The sequence below is a fragment of the Anguilla rostrata genome, chromosome 6, assembly GCF_018555375.3.
Source record: "Anguilla rostrata isolate EN2019 chromosome 6, ASM1855537v3, whole genome shotgun sequence".
NCBI classification, from domain to species: Eukaryota; Metazoa; Chordata; class Actinopteri; order Anguilliformes; family Anguillidae; genus Anguilla; species Anguilla rostrata.
Genome location: NC_057938.1, coordinates 37,529,668 through 37,542,414, shown reverse-complemented (window position 1 = coordinate 37,542,414; position 12,747 = coordinate 37,529,668). Strand labels below are relative to the sequence as shown.

The 12,747-nt window shown below is 40.7% G+C and overlaps 2 protein-coding genes across 6 annotated transcripts in view; one reads left to right on the top strand and one right to left on the bottom strand.

Annotated features, from left to right (window-relative positions):
* LOC135257062 (disheveled-associated activator of morphogenesis 1-like) overlaps positions 1-12,747 on the top strand; it is a 198,417-nt gene that overhangs the window by 64,014 nt on the left and 121,656 nt on the right. The gene's annotated exons all lie outside the window — the stretch shown is intronic.
* Positions 149-12,084, bottom strand: LOC135257065 (trans-L-3-hydroxyproline dehydratase). Of its 5 annotated transcripts, none has more exons than XM_064339476.1 (6): positions 11,958-12,084; positions 10,197-10,689; positions 5,354-5,523; positions 4,810-4,932; positions 2,481-2,618; positions 149-2,385 (listed from the first exon to the last, which is right to left on the bottom strand). In XM_064339476.1, the coding sequence occupies exons 2-6, from the start codon at positions 10,681-10,683 to the stop codon at positions 2,260-2,262; spliced, it is 1,044 nt and encodes a 347-aa protein (XP_064195546.1). In that variant the 5' UTR covers positions 10,684-10,689; positions 11,958-12,084; the 3' UTR covers positions 149-2,259. The 5 variants fall into 5 exon arrangements, with proteins under 5 accessions (XP_064195546.1, XP_064195545.1, XP_064195548.1 ...); XM_064339475.1 differs by lacking the exon at positions 11,958-12,084 and adding an exon at positions 11,147-11,392; XM_064339478.1 differs by lacking the exon at positions 11,958-12,084 and adding an exon at positions 11,147-11,392 and having other exon boundaries at positions 10,197-10,686.

The following is a 12,747-nucleotide window of genomic DNA, read 5'->3' as shown; positions in this document are numbered from 1 at the left end:
CTGACAATTGAGGGGACGGAGCACCATCTACAGGCCAATCTGCATAATGTCAAGATCTTTCCAGCACATGAATGTTAACATTTTTTTATTCAGTACACAAAGCTATTGCTGGCTTTTCTAAAGCACAGACTAACACTTATACAAATGGTCGCATGTAAGGTTTTTATTGCATATTGTAATTTACCCACAGACAAGCATCAGCTAATGTGAAATGTGAGGTACCACTTGGAATGGACATTCTTCAGAATCGCTCTGTTGTAACATTGTAACCCTTGCTGCCCAACCTTCACTGATTACATCAAATAACTATTTATGCACTGCACTAAGTGGGCAACAGTATGTTTGTCATATGACGACTGACAGTCAGATACTCAAGATAAACAACCAACAATGAGCATAGATTATTGTCAGAGATTTCAGTTAGATTAGATGACATAAGTACAGAGAGTTTAAACTCTATAAAAGCCCATTGGTCAAAGGTTGAAATCCAGGTCCTGTTGGGCTGGGCACATACAAATAAAGCTATGGCAGTACATAACAGATAGTCCTATCCAAAATGACTGACATCCTCAATTAATATGAACATGAATTAATATAAAGAATAAATTGGTGATTAAAAGATGTTCTGTGTTTTGCAAAATGAAAATTATATAATCTTATTGTGATACCATACCATTGCTAATGAAATGACAGAACACATAGCAAAAGATCAGAGACCATTCTTCCATGAAGAATATCTCTAGATCCGTCCTTGTCCTGGGTCTTCCCTTGTGGACCACCTTCTTCAGTTCACCCCACATTTTTAAATGGGGTTTAGGGTTTATGTTTAGGACTGGGATAGCCATTGCAAAAGCTTGATTCTGTGGTCAGTTAATCTTTTTGTAGATTTGGAGGAATACTCTGGATCATTATCCAGCTGTAAGATCTGACTGTGACCAAATTAATCTTTTGACAGGGGCAGCCGGATTTTGGTCTTAAATCTCCTGGCACTTGACACAGTCCACGATTCCATGAATTCTAACAAAGTTCCCAAGGCTTTCAGAAGCAAAATGGCCCCACAATGTCATATATTCACCAGCAGAGACAGAGACACCAGAGACAGCAGTGTCTCAGTGGGGATTAGGAGCCCAAATAAAAGCTCCAATGACCTTGAGCCAACTTGCCATTTGACGACAGTAGATGTTTTCTTCTGCCAAGCCTTCATCCAAATGGCTTGCTAACACCGAGGTGGCATCTAACGGTAGTTTTGGAGACTTGATGACCCCAAGATGCTACCAACTTCAGCAATTTTCCAACTGTGATCCCAGGAGAATTTTGTGGCCATTCTCCTCACTGTGTGTAGAGGCAAAACACATTTGCCTTCATGCACATTTTTCTCCTTTGAATGATTAATTATTCAGTTAATTACACGTTAGATCAACCTTTTAAAGAACATTTATAATTTTTTCATAGCCTTTTTTTCCTCATCTTTACCAAGAGTGCCAACAATTCCAGAGGGCACTGTATGCACATAATCAACCATATAATCTCCCTTTCTACTGTAGTTGTGGACATCTGTCATGACAGATGTTCAGAAGATGAGATAAGCGGAACAAAGCACAGAGCTTTCATGTAGGATTTCAACTTTCCTTAAGCGAGATCTTACTAACCCCATCAGAATGTGGGGAAGAATATTTCTGTATCGTTTAAATTTTGGGTTTCAACAGAGCAGATACAGGAGAACAAAAGGCTTCATGACCTACAAAGTGGGTGGAGCTGTCACGCACCATCAGCGGCTCGTTGATTTAAACCAATCACGGTGCTTCCCTAGAAAGATAAGTATTTTGATTCTATCACAGGAGACAGTGATGAACGGCAAGAACAATATAGCCATTTTGTGGGTCATGAAAAATCACTCTCCCATCGCTTGGCATAAATCAGCTGGGAATCAGTAAGCCTTTTCATTATCTTTGATGTACAAACATATGGGAGTACCACAATTTTTGACAGGAATTTGACAAGTGTTATTACTGAGCTGTCCAAGACTCTTTTTTTGATGCAAATCAAATCAAAATTAAGGAGTAATGTTGACTGAATCCAAGCTACGGTGTTCGCGGCACAGGGAAAATGTACATCAAGGACGGTTTGCAACCCTGCAAAAATGATTCACATGATTACAATTGTTCATGATATGCTTGAACAATATCCACTGTCCTACTTTTGTTTTTCCCAGTATATATCTGAAGACTGTCGTAGCGGCCAGGTGTTGCCATACTGAGTTCACTTCAGGAGAAAACCACCGCTCAGGTTGTCATCGCCTTCCTGGACGAAGCTTGAAACCCCAGTGTAATGAGCACGGCCAGCGACCTCGACCACGACCGACTTAAACTCGCCGCAGCTGGCTTCCTGAAACAGATAAGCCGCGAGAAGGGGTCAAAAGGTGAACACGAGGAACATGCTTTCGGTATTAAAACAGACGGGGTTCCCGGAGGGGCTGTTACCTGCACCGCTTTGCCGGTGAAGAGGGAGCCGGTGGCCCCGCTCTGAAAGACTCGGGATTGGCCGAGCTGAATCAGACCTCTGTGGTGCTGCAAGGCGATGCGGGCGGTCACTCCTGACCCTGTGGGGCTTCGATCAACCTGCCCAGCACCAGACACCAGACATTTATTTCTATTGGTCAAATTTGTAGAACAAACATTAACAAAATATTGGAAGTACTCACGGTATTGAGAATTGCCCGTGGTGTGTTTTTTCACCAAGAACATTTATGCACTGCTTTTAAAGGAAATACTTATCATATGAAAAACTCTGAAGCATTAGATTATTTTAAATGAATACTCTTTACAACTCTAAATGCAAAAAGATTTCGTTTTAGGCCAAATTAACAAAACCATGCATATAAATGGTTGATTGTATGATTTATCTAGTGTTCCTATAACAGCCACACTTAAAACCAATAAGCTGGGTTGGGATAACAGTGGCTTCTTTACTGCTTCCAATTCCCAGCTCGAGCTCCTGAACTTCACCGCTACACCATAGCGGATAGATGACTTCTTAACAAGGCAGAGACATAATAAATAGAAACTATTCCATTTAAGTCAGGGGGGAACAGTCGGGTAAATGTGAATACTCCACATTTACAAGTGGGCAATTACACATGAAAACCTATGTGCCACACATAGACACACAATGTCACATTAGCAGTTTTCCTTTTCTTTTAAAAAAAATACATATTGGTTGCGATGTAGTTTTCCATTCAATTAAAAATCTGATTTTCCAATGAAAATCACTTTTTTTTTTAAAGAATCTGCTTGTTTATTTGAGTACCCTTAGTTTGTACCATGTGAACGTGTGAGAAAATGCTGTCCTTGTAAGTAATTGTTAGTCTCTGTGTGTATGATGTATGCATGTTGCACTCAGGGAAAATTGTTATGCAATTACTGCTATATTCTTCTAATTTAGCACCATTTTTCCATTTCATGCTTATTTATTGAATGTTCTAATTGAATGGTCTTGTTGCTATTGTGATATGCATTTAATATATATATATATATATATATTCCTATGACAACCACTTACTTGCTCTTGCTAAATCTAACATATAATTAAATAACTCCAGCTATTAACGGTGAGTACAACACATCACACAAAAAAATATCACTCCTTCAAAATAAAAGTGCAGTAAGAGCAGGACGCCATGGAATGAAGGCACAGAGAGAAATTATCTTATACGGTTTAATTTTGGCCAGTTTGCAGACGGAATGCTCGCGCTCTTCCTCTGAAGAAAGCTTACAGGCAGGCCACAAGCTTCAACATTCCATTTCTGTACACTGGCCAAAAATAAACAGTTGAAAGAGAATTAATCTTGTGCCTCAATTTCACTACACCTCTCCCACTGATGTTTTCTTTTGAAGATGCAGTGATTTTATTTTTCTGTCTGGCACCTCATTACTGGACCATTTGACATGTACGCCCTACCTACTATCAGGTATAACACCTCTGTTACTTAAAATAGTATCTATAATAAAAACCTAACCAAATTCATATTATTATCAGAATCGCTGTTTTCTGTACATAGTGTGCCTCTGCACCATGTTTAAAAATGAAATACTAAGGGGAGGATGAGTGTCGCTGTCCACCGGGTGGCTGACACTAAACCCATTCACAAATTCTCCATGTGGTCAGGATTTTGATTCCCCTGCAAGTCGCATTCTGTAGTGTGATCCCAACAGTATGTCTGTTTTTATCGTGTCTGAATAAAGTGGACAAAATACAAAGGGACAGCAGATCGTCTGCTCTCCTTCTCACTAAAATAAATACATAATTAGTAACAGGCAACTCTGCTACAAGAGGCTTCTTCTAACTGTAGAGTTTATATCAGGAGATGTGACCTTTAATGAATCCCCAAATCAGAAACTGAATATTTTGTAGTTAATCTCACGTGACTGATTTCCCTTAGATTCTCTCTGCTGCATCAGTCGATAGCATTTTATTCAATTAAAGCTCCTGACAAGGGAGACGTCACAAAGAGGATTATGCCGGAAATATTTCCAGAGGGGTGGATTATGGGATGAAAGGAGTATTCTCCCTTGGGGAGAAAATCATATGCATACATGTGTATTCCCAGCGAGAGAAATCATCCTGAGATACAGATGTTCCCAGAGAAGACGGATTGTTCAAAGAAAAGACTATTCCCAGCTGGAGAATCGCACAGATGTATGCTCCCAGTGAGGGAATTCCTCTGGAGAAACAAGCACTCACAGGGAGGGGGATTACAGGAAGAAACCTGTATTCACCACTTTGGTGAATTTGTGAGGAGACGAGTCTGACCTGAGCGTCGGCGAACACGCACACGTTGGCGGTCGGCTCCTCGGAGAACGCGTCCTTTCCGTCGGTGAGGATCGTGCCGTACAGGAACGCCAGGTCTGGGCTGCTGGGGTGGTGGAGCTGAACCTGGGATTGGAAACACAGGCGCACAGGTCACATCCGTCACATCCCGAACAGTTTTTATCCCATTTACAGGCAGAGCAGCACCTGTCAAATCCCGACCCTGCTTTGATCCTTTTTCCATTTTGTTTACCGTCCCTGAGCAAAGCATAGAAAAACTCTTAATTGCCCTTTCCTGTAGTACAGCTGTTCCTATTAACATATTTCAGACAGGTGCAAGCTGCACATTTGTGAGAGCTGATTTGTGAGGTGATCTTCCTCCTTTCACTGTGAAGCCTCTGTTGAGATTGTAAAAACTGCTATATAAATAACAATTTGTTATTATTATTACAGGAACAAGCTTATGGGCTTAGCTTCAGAAGTCATTTTGGACGAAAGTATCAGCTAATTGGAGATGATGTTAAAAGAAAAAAAAAAGTCCTACTACCTGAGACTTGACAGCGTTGGTCACTGCGGTGGCGACGTCCACAAGGTCCCGGGTCCTGGAGGTCCTCACGTCCAGCCCGAACCTCTCGGCACTGACGAAGGCGTAGAACGCCCCCCCGTAACTTATGTCCACCACCACATCCCCGTGTCCCGGAACAGAAACCGTAACATCTGAAAGGAAGGAAGTGACGAGTGAACAAACTCCAGACTTGGTGGAGGTACTGAGAGCATAGATTGGGGTAGATTGTGGTAATCACAAATGAAAACAATAACTGTGAGAGGAATAAGCAAAACTGTCAAAAGTAATAAAAAAAAATCACGGTTCTATGTTTAAATGCCTGTAGTGTGATGGGACCACTAATAGCTTGCTGCTCTTCTGAACCTTCAACTGGGTGTGACCACAATACATTATATCCTCTTTGGTACATGGAAGTCTTTTGATTGGTCCTCAGGAGTGAGTTATAGAAAGTATGAAGCGCCACAAATTATGTGGTTTATGAAGATATGCATTCGCAGAATCGCATAGCAGACGTGCATGTCATTGGTCGACAGCACAAGTTACTCCACCCAGTATTACACAAGCAGCCTCACATGGGAAAGCTTCAAAGCAATAACATCTATATTCCAATTTCCCATTTGAAAAACTTTGTGGCCAATTTTTGTGTGATTGTTCATCTGTGCGGACAGCAGTTTTGCTCTTGCTTCAAGAGTACACTGACATTACTCACATTAATCTGCACAGGTCTTTTATGGCCGGCTTTTGGGTGGTTGGTCAGACCTCACAACAGAGACTTCAATCCTGGCTGTTTGAGAGTACTACGCAGTTTTTCTCTGCAGTCTAACTAATTAGACAGCGGCGGTCAACAATAACATTGTCTTAAATTATTGGTTTTATCGATCATTGATAAAAGGTGCAGTGTTATAACCCATATACTGTAGCATTGTAAAACTTAGACTCTTCGCACTTTGATGCAAAAACTCCCGTCACGATAGGTAAAACCACTTGAGATAACAAAAGAAATAAAAAGGCGAGCCCCCTTCCCAAAGAAGGGCTGAAATGGCTACCCAAGGTTGATGATAACAATATTTTATAATTAAAAAAAAGGTTGCGAATCCTTTTATACAGGGTAAACAATTTACCCCCTAAGCCAAAAAAAATTAATCCACTCTTGGTACATAGGCTACGAAACGTTGATGCATTATTTCCCATTGAGCTGAATGCCTTTTCAGAAGCACCTGAAAAAAAAGAATTTTAGTAGAGGTAAATAAGCAAGTTCTTACCTTACAAACAGCAAATAAATTCTCAATCAGACCTTCCAGTGCTGAGTAAATCACGCAAAGCAAGGTCCTACCTAGAAAAATTGACCCTCTCTATGATCTACCATCAAGACTCCAGCCCTTGCTAGAAACCCTGTTATATGCTGCAGTTACCTGACAGTCTTGTTTTCTTCAAGAGCATTTCTGCAGCTTTCTAAATTATTTCATGGCCTCCTTCTAGCTGAAATAATCGCTGAGATACTCTATTGCATAACCAGCAACCTCCTGATGAACGGTTTTACAGAACGTATGACATACAGCATTGCGTACGCACCATCTATTTTATAAGGGATTTGTTTATCAGCATATGCCTGCAAAAGCCAAATAATGGCAAGAAAGCATAAGAAGAAGACTGAAGAAAATACTGAAAGAATTGGAGAGTGACAAAAGAGGCAGTGATAGCAACTGTCACTCTGGACTGGACAGCTTTGACTCTGTAGAAGCAACAGCATACAAAGATGGCTTGGATCCTCTATGCTACTATTAGTTGTGTTACAATGTTATATAATTCATTTGTATTAGTATTTCAGTTTTCCTCCAGGTTTTAGGCTCAATATTCTTATTGTGATTATGCTAGACACGTTTATTTGGCTTCTGTATGTACTAGTCTTAAATATGTATTTTATGTAGCAAATGTTGTCTTATGTGTGTGCAAATGTAGGCCTGTGTATTTGGCCCCTTACCTAGTTCTACAAACAATGATTTGGATGTGCTGTGAGAAATTCGGGAAATACCATGTTCTGGATCTAAATTTTATTTATATTTGAATCTTTATTAGCGCTAGATTAGTTCTCATGCTTGTACTAAAAGAGCATAGAAAGGATGTGTGTTTGTCTATCAATCTATATAAATATATATATATATATATATATATATATATACACACACACATACATATATAAAAATATACATGTACACACACGCATATGATAAAGACAAATCACTGCAATAGTGATAAAGGACATTATTGTAAATGGTTTATGATTTGAGGATGTCACCTTGTGGTAAGAAGGCTTGTGTACCTCTATGGCCCTGTGAGCTATGCCAGTGGGAGGAAACTGCTGACAGGCTTGTACCATGCCGGACAGATCTAAGGTCAGAGGTCAGACTAAGCACAGCCCAATCAACTGAGTTATTGTAGAGAGCACTACCTGGTGAAATGCATGTCTGTGTGTGTGTGTGTGAGATGCCAAAAGATAAGTTGCAGCTGGCGAAAGATATGAGCTGCCTCACTCCTCTGTGAAATTTCTCTGTAAGCGTTGATAACTACGGGTTCTCAGAACTGGTTGCCGAATTACTATTATTATTATTATTTGTATTATTATTATTATTATCAGTAGTTGTACTAGCACATTTAGTAAATATTGTGCATCAAGAATCGGCATCTGTATGTACAAATTCCTGTAATTTCACACAACCACAGTTTGTACATGCAAATTACAGGGCTACTTACAGCTGGTTCCCCATTTCTCCCCTTCCCCCTGACAGTGGAACACAAGTAGGTCAGAGGGCACAGCAAGGGAAGACCAAGTGGTTTGATTGTTCAGCAACTATTATGACTTGGTTGTGTGCACAGAAGCTCTCCAAGACACCTTTTGACTGAAATACAGGGTTTAGCCAAAAAGAGGGAATGCGGTTTGTGTGGTTCCTGAGGGCACCACCCTTGATAGAATTAGCTTCTGGAAGTGGAAGATGGCTGCGGGAAGAAAGATATTCACAATAGCCGCGTTTCCACCGCAGGAACTATACCCCGGAACTAGGAACCTTTTGAGGAACTCAGTGCGTTTCCACCGCAGGAACTAGGGTCTAAATTTAGTTCTGGGGGCTTTGTTTTACCCCCCAAAACGTTCCTGCTCGGGGGGTAGTACTTTCCGAAAGTACAGGAACCTTTTGGGTGGAGCTTGCAGCGCTGAACATTTCTGATTGGTCGAGTACTCGTAGCGTTTGTGTTGTATTTATTTTCCGCCATTACCCGCCATGTTTGAAAATATGCAGCGGCAAACCAATTTATTTTCATAACTTCAAATCAAACTTGTATGTTATGCGGCGCAGTAGCCTACTTTTGGTTATAGCCTATCAACGTCTTGGAATTATAACGTGTGCTCTTCTGTTCTTTTCTTGCTTTAGTATTCGTTTTATAAAATGCGAAGCATTCGTGCTGGGACAGCATATTACGTAGGCTACCAAAACATTCAAACGGATTAATTCGGTTTCTGAATATTTTCTTCCGGATTTTCTTTGTTAGCCCGTCGTAATTGACTCAAAACGTTTGATACAGTTATGTGAGGTATGCGGTAGTTCTGCATAATTAACATTGGTGATACAGTACAAGCAAACTGGAAATCACCTTCCGCACTTTTTATCCGGGTAAAATAACAGGTTAATTCTAGTAATCTTCCCTTTAGCTTTTTCAGACTGCCGTAATTTTACTCAATTTTACTGACATTTTTCAATTCCACGAAAAGACCAGGAAGACTATGGACTCATTTATGGTGCATGGTTCGCATCTGGAGGGCACACTTCGCTGCTCGGCTAGCAGTAACTTCGAAGGAAAGCAAACGGTGGCTGTACCACTACTAATTTACATTTTCACGCAAGTCCGAGTTTTCGTTCTATTCTTGTAATTTTGCGATTAGCCTATATGGAATTGACGACGAGAAAGTAATAAAACAGCTAATTGTTTACAACGTGTGCATGTTTTCTGCTGTTAATGAATGTGTTTGAGAGGATATATGAAAATCAATAAATACAAAAGTAACCATATATAGTCATCGTTGGTAACCCGTTGTATATAAGTGGAATAAACCCCTCGGGGCTGTCCCGGTTATTAGAAAATAATGTAGGCTACTTCGGTGGTAGTATGGGGTTACAGAAAAAATCATATGACAGATGGACCGACGACAACGTCAGTGGGCTAATTTGCCTAATCTTCGCGGTACTTTAGACCCCGGTGGAAACGCAGACAACCATTGGCTGAAGGAACCTTTTAGTTCCTGGTAAAGTAGTTCCTGGGACTGAAAGTTCCGGGTAATTTCGGTGGAAACGCGGCTAATGTTCCAATTTGGAGAGGTCTGATGCCATTTAGAGAGGTTTTGGGGACACTTGGGTCCACCATTGGTAAAACTTTTACCGCTTCATCAAATTTTACCGCTTTGTTCAACTGGCTCCAAAAATGTTCCTAGTGTACGATTGGAAACATAAATCTGGTTTTGTCTAATATCACAAGTACATGTAATCACAACAGAATCTTTATTTATTTATTTTGTTTTTTTCAGAATAAATATTCCCTGTACGTTCATTGAGTGAGACTGTCGAGGACTGATTTGGTCATTTTGTTACAAATGTGATTTTTATTTCAAATTCTGAACCATGAGTAGCAGATATTCTAATTAAAAAGTCGTGGCTTTTAATTGGTTAAGTGGGGTGGATCTCTTAAATTACCAATAATAAATGTTGCTGAGTAAGCTTCCGTTGCCATCGATCTGAAAAACTAGTGCACTTCATGAGGAAAACAAACACATACCGACCTGTTCGAAAAGCAAACGCAGGCACACTATGAAACCGCACGCCTCCTGTTTTCCCGTCAGCATATTCGACAAAAGCCTTCACCAACCCACACGGGCAGTGGATGTTCACCTGCGTCTCGGGTGAAACTGGCGCTTTAATAAGGCCATAGTCCACCGCAAATCGGCCAAGCGCAATAACAGCATGGCCGCACATAGTGCTGTAGCCCTGGTTGTGCATGAAGAGCACCCCCAGGTCTGCTTCGCCAATCTCGCTCTGCACAATCAAGGCGCCATACATGTCATAATGACCCCTTGGCTCGAACATGAGTACTTTCCGGAGATGGTCCAGGTTCTCCCGGACGTAGCGCCGTTTAGCGAGGACGCTGTCTCCCATCAACTCCGGATACCCGCTCATGATGATCCGCAGCGGTTCTCCCCCCGTATGCATGTCAACCACTGACAAGACCGGGCCTTCGTGGGGCGGAAACTTGGTCGCGTCCATTGCCATTACCTGCTAAAATCAAACCGATGGCATACAATCACGTTTAGGCTACATACTGAACCATTGCCACAGGTTATGAAACTATATAACGGTAGACGTTAGGAACAAGTCGCTTACAACATATCATATGGGAACTTTGCTTAAGTGAACACAATTCAATCATTATGAGCGGAACGACCGAACTGAAACTAAACCCTTAAAATATATTTCGCACAAAGGAAAAGGGTAAAGGTTAATTACTACAAATAATAGCTGATTTAACTTAAGACAGCGGTTAATGCAAATAAAAAACCCCGAAATCAAGATTTCGCTTTTATTAATTTAATTCAACACTTAACGTCTTTTTATTTCAGTGCTTCATCAAAACGTAGCAAATGCACCCTGTTGCAAAGATGCAATCAAGCACCATTGTAGCTACTTGCAAATGAGAGTGATTCGTGCAGGAGTGTCTGTCAATGTGTTTACTTACTTTCGTAGCGAGCTTTCACCAAGTTAGAAAGTTCATATATAGAAATATAGAAAGCGTTCATATATTTTTGGGAGGTTTTGTAGACCGCTCGAGAAAAATAAGTATTCTACAAAGATGTGCTTTATTTATTTTTCTAAAAACTGACAGTTAAACTAGTGTTACTTTAAATAACACTGTAACTGCAGAGACTGAACCATGAAATTCTTGTCTTCCTCTACTGAAGTTTGAAAGTCTGAACGCCCATGTGGTACACTGCCGCCCCCTAAAGTAAGGATGGCCAGAAATACTACACAGGCAGTCAAATGTAGTTTGTTTACTGCTTTTGTATTTAAACCTGAAAAGTAGCAAACTCTCTGTGCTGCATAGGTATATAAGGCATGCCTCGCTAACGTGTAACTTCGCAAGTAATGGTCTGATATTTAATGTCAAATTGTGTGAGGGAAGCGGGTCAACCAATGAAGAATATACATTGTATACTGAGCTGCCAGAAGGGGGCAGTGTATACCAAATATTTATTCCATTGAGCGACTGCGGCGCCTGTCTTTACAAATATTGCATTATGACCAAGACATTAAGACAAATTAAATTTGCAATTTGAACTAGGGGGTAAATCTTTAATATGTAGCATTTTTATATTGGGCGGTTGCGGATCTCCTCCTGGACCTAAATGAACACATTTCACGGTGTAATTAAAACAAAAAATGTGGAAGTGGAAGTTGGATTAATCTCCGCATGTTAAACTAATCCAGTAAACCATGCCACCCTGCTGACAAAGCACATTGTTTTCCAAAACATTCAGATGGAGACTAACCCGCTTTTATGTGCGTTCATTTGCGGAGACCCGTGGGTTGATATCGCTTTCGACAGCAAAGATGTCAAACTGATTTCCTCGAGGGGTTGTGTACGTACGATGCTTTCTGTTCCAACCAATTACTCTGGCTCAATTAATTAGTGGTTCACATTTTCACAGAAATCTGGCCTAAAATGTAATGCATTGAGTATTTTAATATAGGGATCATGTGTGCAGTCTTCGGCTAATCATTTGTCGAAACAATGTGGCGGTAGGCCTATTATTTATTTGGCATGCAAATACGCATCTTCAGGGCGGGAAACAGACAGCATCTTATTCATCATATATTATACTACAATTCATGTTACGTACTGAGCTCAAATCAGCATTGTACCGTCTGGGAATAATGAGAAGAGCCTTTCTGTTACAATCCCAGTGCCTTAACCACTGCCCCAAATTGCTCTTAGAGTAAATGATTGGGTTAATCAAGTCATTAGTAACAAGCATTGGAGAAAATCTCAACATGCAGGCAAGTTCCCCAGCAACTCGAGTTTGCATGCTTGCGATACAGTGCCTTTGATGAAAAAAGAGGGATTTATTCATCAAGGCTGGTGGGCTTTGGATGTACAGATCACATTAATACTGTTGTGCAGTTGCTTCTCTGTGTGGATTTGCAGATCTGCTCCAGAGAATTATTGTGACATTAGCATAACATCCTGGGCTTTTTAACAGCTTTAGAAAATACCCAACAGGGCCACAGATCTGAAGGTAGTAGCCTAAATAGCTGCATAGTCCTGAATTACTAGGACAC